This window comes from Prunus persica, chromosome G1 (assembly GCF_000346465.2).
Source record: "Prunus persica cultivar Lovell chromosome G1, Prunus_persica_NCBIv2, whole genome shotgun sequence".
Classification (NCBI taxonomy): domain Eukaryota; kingdom Viridiplantae; phylum Streptophyta; class Magnoliopsida; order Rosales; family Rosaceae; genus Prunus; species Prunus persica.
In genome coordinates this window covers 40284924-40302691 of record NC_034009.1, presented here as the reverse complement: position 1 = coordinate 40302691, position 17768 = coordinate 40284924, and the positions used below count along the sequence as shown (strand labels likewise).

Sequence of the window (17768 nt, the reverse complement as noted above, 5' to 3'; positions counted from 1 at the left end):
TCCAAGTAAAGGAACATGTCATCATAGAAGAACTTCAACAATATCAAAACTTCAAATGATAAGTATGCTACAAATAGTTGCAGGGACGGATCCACAGAGGAGCAAGGGTGGTCAATTGACCCCTGCAACTCCAGAATCCGCCACTAGAGGAAGAAAAATTGACCCCTGCAATGGCTGGATGGCTGGGCAATTCATGCCCGCCATCTGTTCGAGGAAATGCCTCAAAGGGTTGCAGCAACTTCAACTTCAGCGCAGCAAGCAGCATTGCACGCAGAGCGCTTCCTTTTTTTCGTCTTTTGATTCATGGAGAAACGACACCGTTTCATTTAAGTTTTTAAATTTTTTTTTTAAAATAAACATATTAAAATAAACAGGGGCAACAGCAAGCAATGGAGCTTGCTACCCGATAAAGCCCACAATCCCCAATACATTGGACATTTCAAACGCAATATGCTATTATGTTTTCAATTTTTTTTCTCTTTCCCAATCTTGCTTTTTCTCTTCTTTTTCATTTCAGTTTTTTCCTTTTGCTCTTTTCTTTGTGTTTACTTTTTATTTTACATTTTTTTCCTTTTCATGTATTTTTCTTTATTATTTAGCTCATTCAATTTTATAATTTGTTTTTGTCTTGCTTTTATTTTTTTCAATATTTTTGATACATCGATATAGTTGTAACCAAGATAAATTACATCGCCGACTGTCCTGTAATGTTTATAATATTTCTTAGTAGGTTGATAGGTTTAAAGTTTGTTACTTTAGGAGTTGAATCTTTGTGCATTTTAATATAAGGTTTTTGTTTTTGTGGATTGGTTAATATAGTTAATAAAAATATGGTGGATTGATTTAATATGTGGTTTGTAATGTTGTTTTCTCAGTGAATTATATATGAATGATAATTTATTGTTTTATTTTTAAGGGATAAATATTGATGTTTTTCTTGATTAGTTGTTGAGGTTTTTTTTTTTTTTTTTTTTTTTTTTAGGAGGTTTAATTTGGGTTAGTTACTGTTAGTTTGAATAAATTAAGGGTTTTTTTAATATAAAAAAATTTATGGATCTATTTTGTATAGAAATTTTTTAGCATTTTAAACGTTGACTCCTGAAAGGAAAATTCCTGAATCCATCCATGATCTGACATGTAATTGTCACGACAAAATATCACAGTTCATGATACATATATAATTCTTGTATAAAAACTAATTCAGATTTTGTGGTTTGTTGAGATCAGGGAGACATGCGAAGAATACGGTCGAGAGTTTTTACCCTTTTAGACGTTGACCCCTGCAAGGAAAATTCCTGGATCCGTCCCTGAATAGTTGTATCAAAAAACATGATTGCAATAAGAGATCATAGATATGAACAGGTTAAGAAATATGAAATGTAAAGTAATCTGAACTACAAGTGGCTTGTAAAACTTTCTTTCAGTTTTGATAGAAAGTTGAAATCTAATAATATGTGCAAAAGAATGAAAGATTGAATTTTTGTTGTTGTTGTTTTTCGTGTAGTATTTCATGCAAAGAAATCAGAAGTTGAACTCCAGCAAGAGCAAAAACAATGTAGAGGATGATCAAATCATCACGTATCGCGGACTTTATGCTGTGCAACCCACTTTAGATTCAAATAAATTCTTCCTGATTTAGCAATATCTAGGGCATAACAGTCTTGATATTCCCCTTCCATTAACACCCTGGTCAGTGTCATGATCACTCTCCCTATTCTATCCTGAAAAATGAACAAGAAAACGAAAAGACAATGAAAATTAGTTAGTATAGTGGTATCCGGTCACACAGTTAAACTAGTAAGAAGACATTTACTTTTCCAAAAGTGTCATGGTCCCAAACTTCCACCATTAACATTTCATGTAATGCATCCTCCACCATGAAGTCAAAAGTTTGATTCCAAACTGGATTCAAGTTGTTAGTTACAACCTGAGAAAAGCAGAAGAAAATGAGACATAGCACAATGAACACTTAGAAAGTGCAAGAAAAATTTGGAAAGTCAAAAATCTCACCCTGGTCTTGGCTTTGGTTTCAGATTTCTTCATAATAAGGACAACAAAAGGGTCAGCTTTCCCCATAAAATCCACAACTGGCAAGTCTTCTGCAGATATAACTGTTACAGATAATACTCCTCTCACAAAGACCTCCTTCTTCTTCTGAGCAGCGGTTTTTCTCAACTCTGAACTGTCTGTCTCATTACTTTCATGTTTAAGAGCCTTTTCCAAAGAGGTCAACGCGAAGTCATGGTCAAATGGGTTTACAATGTTACCATCTATACCAAAAGGACAGTACAACAGCTCCAAGTGCACCTAAAGCCAACAACAATGTGCATTATAGAATAGAACACCAATTTTCTCGTACCAGAGTGATTGGCTGGTACCGGATTATAATATACAGTATCTGTTACATTGTTGACATTGTTGACTAAATATCAAATATAGTATCGACAATGTACCATGTAGTGTAGATAGTAGCCGGTACAAAAATTTCTACCTTTTTCGTATGCGTACAATGCAAGTAAACTGTAAATCCTATTCTCACCTGGCCCCTGTATTTAGTATCCCTCTGGACCTCCAAATCCTTCACCAGCTTTAACCACACATCCTTCACTTTGCCAGGCTCAAGCTGGCTCAGTTTCACTTGAGCACAGCCAATGAGTTCTGCAGCCTGAAGTCCTTCATGGTCGAAAATTCTTATTGTCAAGTGTTGAGTCGTTGAATCTTCGACTATGAACTCGAAGTGCTCATTCCAGATTGGATTTAAATCGTTATCCTGTACCACATGATAAATGCTTCTATTCAATTCAGTGAAGATCTAAATCATATCCACTTCGAGAAAACATGAGTTTTTCTTACAATGACTTTGCTGGTTTTGGTTCTATCAGGAAGGGGACGTATGAATATCGCAGCAAAAGGGTCTGATTTTCCCACCAGGTCCTTGTTTGTTAACTCCTTGGCTTCCACAAGCTTCACTTCTAATGTTCCAACAGGCTTCAACTCCAAGTCACTGTCACGTAACAAAATCTTAGATGAAAGAAACTTCTAGCAGAGTAAGAAAATTTGCACTCATATATCAATTAGGCCATATTGTTGTGATTTCTAGAGTTCATTATAATTTTGTATACCTATAATCTCCAGGTATTATCGGTATAACATTGCGTACTGGCCAAGTTATACAATCTTCGATAGCATCTCGTATTGTTTCCTGAAATAGTACGACAATTCCATTAGAGGGCAGTGTGGGAAGAGTAATTCAAATTAACAGTCATGTTGAACAAGACGTTCTATCATCTGATGAAGTTCTGCAGATATGATTTAATTACATGTGTGGCAGAGAATTCAGGTTTTTGTGCAATATGCCACAATCTTTCATTACAAGAAGGCAAAGTTTGCTCAAACCTCAATAGCATCAGAAACGCCTGGGATTGATGATATGTCACCACCAGAAATTTTAAACACAAAATCCAGCTTTTTCTGCAGGCAGAGATACAAGAAATATGACATCAAAATCAAGTATGTTACATGTAAATGTAGTTATGAACAAATTTATAAATCTATAAATGTAAAATTAAGCCTCAGAAAATGTTACAAACCAATAAGATAGCAGCAACTTATCACAAACCTTTTCTCTTAAGGAATAAGAAACAGCACCAAAACAAGGGAACTCGTCGACTAGCGGTTTGAAGATTAACCTGAAAACCCCAGTGAATCCAATATTTTTCACCTAGACGAACAGTTAGAAAAAGAAGATCTTAAAGCCTCTATTTCACTAAACAAAATTACAAGAGGATAAGCAATCAGTTGATGAGCATTTTACCTGAACAGGTAGTGCAAGACCAACTCTGGTTTTGATATCAAGCACAATATTGGGATTTCCATCCCACTGAAGCTCCAACTCCAGAGTGACTCCTCCAGCTACACTTTCACTTTCAACCATGGTAACTCCTAAAGGGCATCAACTACATGTATAAGTATCAATGCCGAAATCCAGTCAACGAATAGGATCAAGCTTGTGCTAGTTTGTAAGCAATGAAGAACGAAGCCAACCTGTGAACTGTGGAGCCACAGTGCCAAGGGTCAAGGTGGAGAATTTGAGTGACGACAAGATGACTGGCCTATACTGTTCGAGTATCGGTTCCACATTGCTCTTTATCAGCTCTGATGCTGCCTAATCCATCACAACGCACCCAAAAGAAACAACAAAAAACCAGAAGATTGACTATTGAAGAGGTGAAACTAAAAGAGTGAGAAAAGAAAAAAGAAAGGAGGGAGAGAACAAGCATTACTTCATTAACGTAAGGCCACATCTTTTGAAGATGGTGGTTAAGCCAATTCAACTGTAATTCATAAAGATATGCTTGTTAGATATATACACATATACATATACATAGAAAAGGGTGTGGAAGAGCTCAGCTCATATACTGTTTCATGATATCAAATTTTTTTCGATGTGGGACATTTGACACTATTAAGCTTTTGAGTACTAGTAACTGTTTAATATGATATCAGAACTCTAGTTGGGAGACATCCAGTATTTTCTGTGCGCGACATTGCAATATTTTGCGCATTCCCTAATATTGAATCTGACACAATCGCACGGTGAAACTAATAAGCGCGAAACTTACCTCTACAAACCCAGCTTATATTTTTACCTTAGAGTAACAAATTGTACTTTCTGAATGTGAGACATTTGGTGCATGTGACATAAAGCAAACACACAAAGGGCAAAACATGAAGAAGATAAAACAGGGAAGTTGGGGGGTTTGTGAAATAAAACTCAACTTCTGGCGCTGCGTGAAGACTACCCAAGATGGATAATACTGGCTTGGGAGAAGTTTTCTAGAATCTTGCACTGTCATCCTTGCAAACGCTGCCACTGTCTTGGCCTAAAATCACACACAATACATCAACCAAGAAACAGAAAAAAAATATATATATATATATATATATATGAAAGAAAAGCAAACAAACATGGTGCAACAAGATTTGATTTGAATTGCAATGTACCAAATCTGAACGGCATTTGGATCGGATTCTCTCCGCCCGAGCAAAAGCCACGATCAACCCGATGCCGATGGCAATGCCAATAATCATTCCAAAGAAGAACCCCATTTTGTTCAAATTCCACAAGGATTTCCAATGCCAAGAATTTTACTTGTGCTTCAGAAATTATATTTGGCCACACAGAAGAGCTTCTAAGAACAGGGACATTTGGTCCAACATGATTGGATTGGAAGTTGGTTTATGGTGGGGAAACTGTAGGGGTAGGGAGGGATTAGCTTTGTGTGAATGAATTGATAGGAGCATTAATTGAGTGATTAGTTTGATCCGAAAAGAAGGAAGTGATTGGTTTTTTATTTTTATTTGTTTACATGTAATTTTTCTCACCTTTTTATCTTTTAGGCAAAAATAAAATAAAGTAAAAAATAAATGAAAAGGGAAAACTCTTCTTGCCACATATTTTTTCATAAACAGTTTACTAGACGTAAATTATGTGAAGTTTTTTTATTTGTACTATGCTTATGGAGTAATTTATCAATACAATCTCAATAGCGTTTTAAAAAAAAAATTATATTATGGCCATACAATAGAAAATAAGATAAATATTTGTGTAAAACAGAACAGAAAATATAAAATAATAAACAGTAGGGCTATTAATGAGAACAAGAATTTGTAGAGATAATTCGCTTTGCGGTATCTGATTCGATTGATTTCCTATTTTAACCACAATCTCTCAGGTGACCCAACTGTATTAACTGCCGGTTTGCCACGTGCTGCCGCCATTTACAGGCTTTAGGCGCCTATTGGATAGCAATGTGGATTTGGCCCACATCACCACAATTTGAGCTATTAATCAATTATCCTTAAACAAGAATTCTAGCCTTATATATGGTCTTTATGGTCTTTAGGTGAGATCTTATTTTTTAACTATTTAATCAAATTAGTTGATTTAATTCAACAGTTAAGTGATATGACCTCACTTAAAGGTCAAACTCTTACTATAAAATGACTCTCACATTAAATTTACGAACTATCGGCCCACAAACACCAAAGGAATGTAAATCTTTGCTTTTTATTTTTTTATTGTTTTTAATGCTAGACTCTTTTGTTCTTTTAAGTTTTAAGAGCATGTCCAACAATAATAGTAAATTAAATTTTTTAAATTGAAATTTGTTGACTTACGTGATAATTTGAAAAGTTTTATTTACTATTTTAATATTTTATGCCCAAATAATAGACTTTTTAATTTAATTAATACAATATTATTAAAAAAATGGAAAATATAAAAACATGTAAATCTATTTTATAGAAACATCACTCCAACATAAAAACTAATATAATAAGTTTGGTATATAAATCTTCGCTTGGGATTTGGAATGTATCTCTTCTTCCTTATTCTTCTTCTTATTCTTCATAAACGTGTCAAACCCAAGAGTACACTTGGCATAATATGCATGCATGCACGTACGTTTAATACCTGCTGCTAATATAATTGGCGACATGACTGATTGCGGGCGTGGCTTTTTCTCAAATCTTATTATGCCCTTTTCATCATCTCCATATCTCGGATGTTCAAGATTTCTAATTATGCGGCCTCTTTTCCATAAATTCATCTTTATTTTTTATCAAAGCAATCTTATTTTCTTGTTTATCTTTCATACGAGCTTAGTCAAGTTGGTTAGAGCAGATGTACTTTCCATTTTACATTTGAGATCAAATTTCCTTTCTTGTAATTAAATTAAATTAAAGTAAAACATCGAATGTATAAAAAAACAAAACAAAACAATTACTATGCATATATATATTTTGGTCAAAACTTTTTTTTTCTTTTTTTTATTCATAAGTTTTTCCATTTCTAGAAGAATGTTCGTGCTATGCTGATTCTGTGATTATTTTACTCTCCCCCTTTTTCTAATGACTTCACTTTTTAACTTTCAATTTTTTATGCACAACAATTTATTCAGGGTTCATAATATGCGGTCTTCACGTCACAGATGAGATGCTTCAACTAATTGAAAAATATTATATTACATTTGTTTTGGTATAAAATTTCTTTTTATTGGTTACAGAAAAAATATCTTGATTCTTACAGGTTTCCCATGGCATGATTTGGAAATTGAGTTTAATTCCGTCTACTATAAGACGATCAATGACTTCATTTTGTAAAGTGATTCATCTGTTTCAGTTATTTCTTTTTTTTAGTCGTGTATATAAATTGTTGAAATGGGCATCTAACAAAATACAATTGTAAAAATAAAATAAAAAACCTTGTAAGTCAAGTGATAAAAGACACACATCTAAAAAAAATACAATTAAAAAATAAATATTAATTTTGTAAATCGCACTTAGTAGGCGTGAATAAAAAAAAACCTCTAATTAACACCATCAAATAAGCAATGCTCATTTTCCTCTCCAATGTTACTACTTACTACCCACGTAATAAGTGACAAGTGTGGTTTCTAGTAGAATGATGAGTGTATCTAAAGCTTAACACTTTCCAACAAGGAAAAAAATTAAATAAAAGTAAGTTATTCAACTTTGTAATTTTCCAGAGAAATCGCAAAGTCACGGAAAAATTCTCCGAAAACGTCTCTCCCACTCAAACTCTCTCTCTCTCTCTCTCTCTCTCTCTACTCCGTCATTGTCACCAATCTCCAACACATTACCATAACCGTCTCTCTCTCTCTCTCTCTCTCTCTCTCTCTCTCTCTCTCTCTCTGTGAAAGCTCTAAAGCTATATATAAAACTGTGAGCAGAGTGCTCTGTTTCAGGCTCTGTAAACAATGGCGGGAAACGACTGGGTGAACAGTTACTTGGAGGCGATCCTGGACGTCGGACCGGGCCTCGACGACGCCAAATCGTCGCTGCTTCTCCGAGAACGCGGTCGTTTCAGTCCCACTCGTTACTTTGTCGAAGAGGTCATCACTCGCTACGACGAGACCGATCTCCACCGCTCCTGGGTTCGAGTACGTTCGATTTCTATCACATGCTATTTCTGTTTTGAATCGGATCGATTTTCTCTTTTTTTTTTAAAAAAAATGTTTTCAGGCTGCCGCTACGGCGAGGAGCCCGGAGGAGAGGAACACGAGGTTGGAGAACATGTGCTGGCGGATTTGGAATTTGGCTCGCAAGAAGAAGCAGGTCTTTTTATATACATAATATATAATTTCCTGTTTTTGTTTAATTTGTCTTCTAATGTTTTTCATGATCGATATGTTAAGTTGCTTATCATTGCCTTATTTTCTGATATTTAACTGAGCAAAGGAAAAAAAAAACTGAAAATTTTTCATTAAAAAGGACAGAGAAATTTCAAATTTTCAGAAACTTTGGTTTGGAATATCAAATATCGGTTGCTAGTTCCATTGAATCATTCTCACTCACAGTTGGGATTTTGTCTTAATACTAATTCCATTTCTTTTTATGGAATATTTGTGCTTGTTAAAACAATTTCTCTAGGCAATTACTAGGTGGAAGTGATTTTATTTATTTATTTATTTATTTTCCGAGAGGGGGTGGTTTTAGTTTTTGGCTTTAAAATGTTGCTGGTGTTGTTCTGCTACTTGTTCAGCTTGAGGGAGAAGAAGCTCAGCGCATTTCGAAATGGCGTCTTGAACGTGAACGAGGCAGGAGAGAGGCAACTGAGGATATGTCAGAAGACTTATCTGAAGGAGAGAAAGGAGACACAGTGGGCGACCTTTCAGCTCATAGTGATAGCAATAGAGGAGGAAAAATGAGAAGAATCAGTTCTGTTGATGCGATGGAGAATTGGGCTAGTCAACAAAAAGATAAGAAATTCTACATCGTGTTAATAAGGCATGAACTGAATTTTTTTATGTAATTTAACTTTCAGATATGGAATCTATCTGGTTTTTTTTTCTTTTTCATACAGGTGAAAGACCAGTTAGTTATAATGTCTGAATAAAGTGATTTATGATATCTATGGAATGCATGGTAGTATTTGATTCTTTTTAACAAGCAGTCTTCTTGCAGCCTTCATGGCTTGATCCGTGGCGAAAACATGGAGCTTGGTCGTGATTCTGATACTGGTGGCCAGGTAACTTTTGCAAATGGAAACTGTTATTTCCACTATTAATCTCTATGTGGTTGTGCATTTAATCGATGATTATGGAATGCATTTATAAACTGGATCTTAAACTTCTTTGTTACTTGCATTGGAGTATAAATATTTTCATCATTATCAGGTCAAGTATGTAGTAGAACTTGCCAGGGCCTTAGGTTCAATGCCTGGAGTTTATCGGGTCGATTTGCTAACAAGACAAGTGTCAGCTCCAGATGTGGATTGGAGTTATGGGGAACCAACTGAAATGCTGAATCCAATAAACTCTGAGAATTCAAAGGACGAGCATGGGGAGAGTAGTGGAGCTTATATAATCCGCATACCATTTGGCCCAAAAGATAAATATATTCCAAAAGAAAACCTTTGGCCCCACATTCCAGAGTTTGTTGATGGTGCACTTAACCACATTATACAGATGTCCAAAGCTCTGGGAGAGCAAATTGGAGCTGGACAACCAGTTTGGCCCGTGGCCATTCATGGACATTATGCAGATGCAGGTGACTCTGCTGCTCTTCTATCTGGTGCTTTGAATGTCCCAATGGTATTTACTGGTCACTCACTTGGACGAGATAAGCTTGAACAACTTTTGAAACAAGGACGTCAATCAAGAGAAGAAATAAATACTACATACAAAATAATGAGACGGATAGAAGCAGAGGAGCTGACTCTTGATGCCTCTGAGATTGTTATAACCAGCACTAGACAAGAGATAGAATCGCAATGGCGCTTGTATGATGGCTTTGATCCAATACTAGAACGTAAACTGAGAGCAAGAATCAAAAGGGGTGTAAGCTGTCATGGCAGGTTTATGCCTCGCATGGTTGTAAGTATTATCTCTCCATAGTCCTTTATTAAGCTTTTGGCCTCCTTTTCTGCACTAAAAGGACATTGTATCCGGTGATAGAAATGTTATTCTTACTAACTTTCAATTCTTGTTGTGTTGCTTAGGTAATACCTCCCGGAATGGAATTTCATCATATTATTCCACATGATGGTGACGCAGATGGTGAAGGGGAAAGACATGATGATAGTTCTACTTCTCCTGACCCGCCAATTTGGTCAGAGGTTATGGTTTTTCTTTCTTCTCATATTATACTTTCGATTTTTAAGCCTGATACATTCATGTTGTTGCTTCTTTTGTGTAATGTCGTCCATATGATATTATGCATTGAGATATGTGTTTTTTTTATATTTGCAGTAGTTATTTTGATTATATTGTTAATATTTATGATTTTGTATTAGCAGATCATGCGTTTCTTTACCAATCCACGGAAGCCTATGATACTTGCCCTTGCCAGGGCAGACCCTAAAAAGAATATTACGACCTTAGTCAAAGCATTTGGAGAGTGCCGCCCACTGAGGGAACTTGCTAACCTTGTATGTTCAAATTTTTTAACTCTACCTTCCTACCATCTATTTCATAACTGCTGAAAAATCGGCGAGGCTTCCTTTACTCATTCAAATTTGTAAAAAGAGTGTTTTAAGAATGTTTTATTCAGTTACTCTCTCATTTTCTGTCATGACAGACACTGATAATGGGAAACCGTGATGATATTGATGAAATGTCCAGCACAAATGCCTCCGTGCTTCTTTCCATTCTTAAGCTGATTGACAGATACGATCTCTATGGCCACGTGGCATATCCAAAACACCACAAGCAGTCTGATGTTCCTGACATTTATCGTCTGGCAGCAAAAACAAAGGTACTTTTATTTCTTAGTAGTAGTATTACAACTAGTGGAACCACTTGCAGTTCCTCAAAGGATATAACAGTACCAAATAACTCAACTAGTGCCTGCTGTGTGCAGTTTTCTTTTAGGTATATGCTTAGTCTGGCTCAGAGTCGTACTAAGTTCAAGTTAGAACCAAATTTGGCTAGGCATGATTGTGGCGAGCACTTATTTGAGTTGAAGTTAGACTTAAATCTTCTGCTCAAGAAATCTGAGGTTATTTAATGTTGAAATCAATCCTGACTCTGATCAACTGGTGGAGCTTTTTAATTTCCTATATAACAAAAGGAAAAGTGGCTATGCAAGCGGTTTTTGTATTTGCTCAAAATAACAGGAAAAATGGCTACCTCTCATATTACAATTTAAGACGAGTAAAGATGGTGTTTAATGAAGAACTAAAGATCAAAATCTCTTTTTAACTTGGCACCTGTATAATGCCTCAGAGGAAGGGGAATTCATAATGAATACCTTGGTTATAAATTATAATGAATCTTTGTTCTGTGGCGTAAATGGTACAGTATAGGAACTTTCCAGTTTCAATACTTTTAGTTTTGACACAGAATAATGTCTTTTAGGCCTATTCATTTTCACTTGGAAATCCATTTTGACGTGATATCCAGCTCTTGGACCAAGAAAAGTTATATGGCTCAAGTTAGTACATATGATGTGGGCTCTCTTTTGCAGGGTGTTTTCATCAATCCAGCTTTCATTGAGCCATTTGGACTTACTTTAATTGAGGTACATGTCTCTACCTTATCAGAGGAATACATGTTAAATGTTAATTTTTATAAAATCCAACACAAGATCCTTTGTTAAATAGGCAGCAGCTTATGGTCTACCTATTGTTGCCACACAAAATGGGGGTCCTGTTGATATTCATCGGGTATGTCTGTCCTGGAGCACATTCCTATTCAATTGAAAGATTCTCTCATTTGCTTAGTGGAGCTGTCGTGAGTTAAATGTTCAATACTATTATCAATACTGACTACTGAGTGCGAACAACTGAATTGTGACAGGTTCTTGACAATGGTCTACTAGTTGACCCCCACGATCAGCAGTCCATTGCGGATGCCCTTCTGAAGCTTGTTTCGGATAAGCAACTTTGGGCAAGATGCAGGCAGAATGGACTGAAAAACATTCACCTTTTCTCATGGCCAGAGCATTGCAAAACATACTTATCTCGCATTACCAGTTGCAAACCAAGGCAGCCACAATGGCAAAGAAGTGATGCTGAATTTGACAATTCAGATTCAGATTCACCTAGTGACTCTTTGAGGGATATACAAGATATATCTTTGAACTTGAAGCTCTCATTGGATGGTGACAAAACTGAAGGGACTGGTGCTCTTGATAATGCTTTAGAGTCTGATGATCGTGCCGCCGGAGGGAAGATTAAGGAGCAGAATACTGTTTTGACATTGTCAAAAGGTGTCTTACGGGGAAGTCCAAAGGCTGGCCAGGCAGAGAAAGAAGACAACAATTCTGGGGCTGGTAAATTTCCGGGATTCAGGAAAAAGAAGTATGTATGTGTTATTGCTGTGGATTGTGATACAACATCAGAGTTTACTGAGATCATTGAGAAGGTTGTTGAGGCAGCAGGGAAGGACAAGGATCCAGGATCTATAGGATTTATACTGTCAACAGCCTTGGCCATATCTGAGATACATTCTCTTTTGATCTCGGGGGGTTTGAGTCCGTCTCAGTTCGATGCTTTTATCTGTAACAGTGGCGGTGAGCTCTACTATCCATCTTCAAGCTCCGACGATAGTCCTTCTGGGCTTCCCTTTGTGGTGGATTTAGATTACCGTTCACACATTGAATATCGTTGGGGTGGAGAATGTTTGAGAAAGACACTGGTTCGTTGGGTTTCTTCTTTCAATGAAAAAAAAGGAGCGCAAACTGTTACAGAAGACAGATCAGTATCAACTAACCATTGCTATGCGTACAAAGTGAAAGATCTGGCATTGGTAATATCTCTTTCCCTTTCATTCATGAAAATCTCCTTTGAAAAAAAAAGTGATATTTCCTCATCAACCCTCCATGTGCTTTGTGTGTGTCTTTGTGTCAAGGGTACCTTATTAAACTAGCTTTATATTTAGTGTTGCAAATTACATTTTACTACCTTATTACTTTCAGGTTCATTGCTTCATTAGAACTGCTTCTTTGTTTCTTGCTTTTAAATTACTTGAGATGTCTATTATGTCATGACAGATTCCCCCTGTTAAGGAACTCCGGAAACTCATGAGAATTCAGGGTCTCCGTTGCCACGTTATATATTCTCAAAATGGTATCAGGCTGAATGTTATCCCTGTTTTGGCTTCTAGATCACAAGCTCTCAGGTACGAATGCAGATGCCATTTTGTTTCCCCGGTTTTTAGCCAGCAATTTATCTCTGCTGTTTGTTACTTTTATATATTAGAAATTGATTCAAACCACTGGCTCTACAGGCTATTAATTTGTTCACAACTTTCAAATTTTATTTTGTCCTGCTAATTAATTGCCCCATATACTGAGATAAGTCTAAATATTAACTACAAAAGGAGACTCACTCTAGACTTGAAAATTTTTTTATTAAAAAAAAACAGAGATCTTTGCTCAATGATGTAGGAAAACAGAATGAAAGCTCATTACTTACATGCATCCCTTCGAATCCATGATATCCTATTTCTCTCCTCTGTATCTTACACTGCCTCGTCTCTCTAAGGGTTAGATAGCAATTGTAGTGTCTACGTCTCTTTTGTATCGCTAATATTTGGTCTCCAGGTATCTGTATGTCCGTTGGGGCTTGAACTTGTCAACCGCTGTTGTCTTTGTGGGAGAATCTGGGGACACGGATTATGAAGGCTTGCTTGGTGGGTTACACAGAACTGTCATACTGAAGGGAGTTAGTTGTGGTGCTCGTAAGCTTCATGCCAACAGAAACTATTCTTTAGAAGATGTATTCCCAAATGACAGTCCCAATATGACTCAAAGTGAAGGATGCTCCCAAGAAAACATCAGAGCATCACTGTCGAAACTAGGGATTCTCAAGCGGTAGAACAACCCCAGCTCATGCACTTTCAGTGCTAGATTCCACATTCTCTTTAACCGGCTTTCTTGAACTGCAAATCACACGACGTCCCTCAAAAATTTCTTCTTTTACAGTACTTGTATTTTTGGCATTTTTGCAACATGAGCAATTTGGATGCTCTGCTTTTTAGCTTGACCCTTCTCTGCTAGGGATCAAACCACTTGTTTTAATTTTCTAGTTTTGTTCAACAGCAAAGGAAGTCTTGCTGTTCTCTATGGTTATATAAGTGGAGAACTGATTATGTAGATGTCTCTCTTACATTTAACTATGTGTTTTGCAATCATTAAGATCTTTTCTGTTAAATGTGACGATAACTCGGGTCGATGCGGTTAGCCATAGCTTTGCTCTTAAACTTACCTTTGATTCTTCTAAAACAGGATCTATGTATAGGCTAATCTTTTTACTACCTTAATTATCACTTTAATGCCAAGGCCACCCTAGACTATGGGGCTGCAGATCCTTTTGTTTGCACCCTCAAAGGAAATCCCTTTTGATCTAGTCAATTTCATTGAGGATATGGCCAGGCTGTTTGGTTGCTTCAATAGCATAATTGGGCATACTTTCTCACTCCATTAATGTTTCACATATCTAGGATTACTTTCTCACTCCGTTAATGTTTCACATTCTCAAAAATTGATAATAATTGTTCTAGATCTCAATCAAGGTTTTTTTTTTTTCCCTAAGAAAATCTCAACAAATACAACCTTTTTCTTTTTTTTCTTTTTTTTCTTTTTCATCCTACACGGTACAATGTATAATGATGACTCACCGGAAATGTAAAGGCCTACTCAGATACAAAATCCTTTTGAAATCAAACTAAGCGCCTAACAACTCCATCAATATTTATCCCAAAAAGGAAAAAAAATCATATTAATTATCCCACAAAAAAATCAACCTAATATTTAGTCATTGCTGAAAGACTCATACTCATAGCAAAACACTCAACTTCAACTTCTCCTTCTTTTCTTTCTTTTCCTTTTCCTTTTTCCCTCTAAATAGAACAATAATTAAAAGGAGGGCAGTGTGTGCAGCTAGCCAGATTGTTTGGCCATGGCTGGCTCTGGTTGCACCCAAACTTGTTTGATATACCCTTCTCTTTTTCTCATCCTCGTCTTCTCTTTCGTAAACCCCCATTTCCACTTTTTTCCATTTCCATACAAGTCCAACGACTGCAACAACGATCTCTACAATGCCACCAGAAATAGTGCCACTCATAATATGCCTCCTGTAAGTTACACAACTTATATACATTGATCGCATTCTTAGTGTTTGGCTCATTTTGAAAGAGAAACAAGCAAGAGAAGAGAGAGAGAGAGAGAGAGAGTCAGATCATTTCTAGGATATGGGCTTATGGTGCTTTGTTGTGTCTCATGGCAAAAAAAATTATTTTTGATGGGTTTTAATTTTGTTTTGTATATGCAGATGCAAGTGAGGAAGAACGTTAACCAATTTGAGAAAATGGAAGATGGGTTGGCTAGAGCAAGAGCTGCAATACGAGAAGCTGCTCGATCAAGAAGCTACACATCGTACAAAAAGGAGGCCTTTGTTCCCAGAGGATCGGTTTACATCAACCCTTATTCCTTTCATCAGTTAAGATTTTCTTATCCTATACTTCTCTTTGGTTAGACTTGGTCTTTGTGTTTTTTGACCATTTTTGGGTCAAATTCATCCGAGTAATTCTGAGTCAATCTGTGCCAACTCGCTTACCAAGCAGTTACTATATGATAATGTTTATTTTTCTTTTCCTGAAAATGTTCCATTTAGCTAATACATTACGTCGAAATCATTTAATCCCATTAAGGAGAATCCCCTTTGTGGATTTTTTTTGGTTGGTTGAAAATGAAATGACTTTAATGGAATTAATTTCCAACTTTCCCTGAAAATGAAATAATGATCCCTTTTTGTAACCGATTTCTCATTTAAAATACACATATTTTAGGGCATTTTCTTTACATGTGATGATCTAGGCATGATACTAATTACATATCAAACAACTTGTCCCAAAAGCTTAAGCTGTCAGAAAATGAGCTAACAATGTATATACGATCTATGAACAACGGCAAAAAGTCAGTGTCACGTTTTGGGCATCCCAAGGTGCCTCGTTTAATTGTTTGGGTTTTATAGAAACATAGCATGGGTGATGTAGTGGTGCACCATAGGCATTGAGTGAATGAGCTTTGCTTCTTCTGTGCCTACACAAACCCTCATATTCTTCATCTAGTTCTGAGAATTGTGCACTCTAGGATTCTGATTTATGGTCTCCCATCCGCAGGCATTTAAGAATATAGTACCCTTAACTAAGTAAGTTTCCTGATGGAGAAAACATATATACATAGCAAAAAATGGGTGCATTTGTAATATTTACATGCATGTGACTGTGCATGCGCCCATCAACATGCAAAACTAGTAGGCTTTGGTAACTGTAGACTGTATGGATTCAAGGACAGGCACCAAAATGGCAATCGGCACCATTAATTTTTGCCCTATAGTGTCTTATGTAGGTCATGCCTTTTCTAAGAAAAAGTTGACAATCCCATTCTGAAATTCGTAGAAGGAATAATGAATGAACTAAAAGGACCACATATCAAGCACATAATGTTTATTTACTCAAACGTATAGTAAATCATTATTATGAACAGGAGCCACATAGAGATGGAGAAGAGATTTCGAATTTGGACATACAAAGAAGGAGAGCCACCACTCTTCCAAGAGGGGCCAATGAACGACATATACTCCATTGAAGGACAATTCATGGACGAGTTGAGCGGAGAGAGCCCATTTTCTGCAAAAGACCCCGATGAGGCCCTCGCATTCTTTCTTCCCGTCAGTGTCGTCAACATTGTGAGATATGTCTACAGGCCTTACACCACCTACTCTCGCGTCCGGCTTCAGAACGTTATTGAGGACTTCATTGGCATCGTATCGAAGAGATACCCTTATTGGAAGAGAAGCAACGGGGCTGACCATTTTTTGGTTTCTTGTCATGATTGGGTATGTCACTTTTTGAAAATTAGTAACAACCCGATAATCAGTAAACATATTTGTACCGTATTTACTGATGATAACTATCATATACATCTAAAGTGTCTCGATGAGTAAATATAGTACATGTAAAATTACTCGAACATAATTGTCACATGTTTATTCAACTAATAATTCTCCTTGATTATTTGATAACATTTTCAGGCACCGGATATTTCAGCTGGCCACCCTGAGCTTTTCAAGAACTTCATTAGAGTACTCTGCAATGCCAACTCTTCAGAAGGTTTCTGGCCAGTCCGAGACGTCTCCCTGCCCGAAATCAATATCCCTTTCGGAGACTTAGGCCCTCCCCTCCTCACCCACCCCCCTAGAAACCGTTCAATATTTGCTTTTTTCGCAGGTGGCGATCACGGGAATGTAAGAAAGCTGCTATTCAGGCATTGGAAAAACAAAGACAAGGAAATCCAAGTCTATGATTACCTTCCCAAAACCCTAAACTACACACAGCTAATGGCGCAAAGCAAGTTTTGCCTGTGCCCTAGTGGGTGGGAAGTTGCGAGCCCTAGAGTGGTTGAGGCCATATACGCAGGCTGTGTCCCAGTGATTATTTCTGACTCTTATGTGCTGCCATTTAGTGATGTGCTTGACTGGTCTAAGTTTTCGGTTCACGTGCCGGTGGCTAGGATACGGGAGCTGAAGGCAATCCTGCAAACAGTTTCTGTGCATGAGTATTTGAGAAAGCAAAAGAGGGTCGTGCAAGTGCAGCGCCATTTTGTGCTCAATAGGCCTGCCAAGCCTTTTGATTTGTTGCATATGGTGATGCACTCAGTTTGGCTCAGGAGGCTTAATGTGAGGTTGCTGAGGTGATGCCAAGATGGGGGTTTTTGTGTACAATTGTGCTTTCTGTTTT

General features: G+C 36.8%; 3 protein-coding genes across 3 annotated transcripts; 2 read left to right on the top strand and 1 right to left on the bottom strand.

Moving 5' to 3' along the window:
* LOC18791797 (synaptotagmin-4) lies at nt 1575–5171 on the bottom strand. Its single transcript, XM_020554989.1, has 14 exons — nt 5005–5171; nt 4780–4883; nt 4510; nt 4284–4334; nt 4045–4165; nt 3815–3942; nt 3620–3721; nt 3397–3471; nt 3123–3202; nt 2854–3004; nt 2540–2770; nt 2011–2307; nt 1814–1927; nt 1575–1721 (listed from the first exon to the last, which is right to left on the bottom strand). Exons 1-14 carry the CDS (start codon nt 5107–5109, stop codon nt 1575–1577), a joined length of 1707 nt encoding a protein of 568 aa, XP_020410578.1. The 5' UTR covers nt 5110–5171.
* LOC18789554 (probable sucrose-phosphate synthase 1) lies at nt 7193–14179 on the top strand. The gene is made up of 13 exons (XM_020554858.1): nt 7193–7964; nt 8047–8139; nt 8567–8811; nt 8989–9052; nt 9201–9899; nt 10025–10141; nt 10322–10453; nt 10603–10779; nt 11491–11544; nt 11627–11689; nt 11823–12773; nt 13018–13145; nt 13570–14179. Exons 1-13 carry the CDS (start codon nt 7782–7784, stop codon nt 13841–13843), a joined length of 3180 nt encoding a protein of 1059 aa, XP_020410447.1. The 5' UTR covers nt 7193–7781; the 3' UTR covers nt 13844–14179.
* LOC18792953 (probable glycosyltransferase At5g11130) lies at nt 16516–17725 on the top strand. Its single transcript, XM_020555349.1, has 2 exons — nt 16516–16867; nt 17063–17725. The coding sequence occupies exons 1-2, from the start codon at nt 16529–16531 to the stop codon at nt 17723–17725; spliced, it is 1002 nt and encodes a 333-aa protein (XP_020410938.1). The 5' UTR covers nt 16516–16528.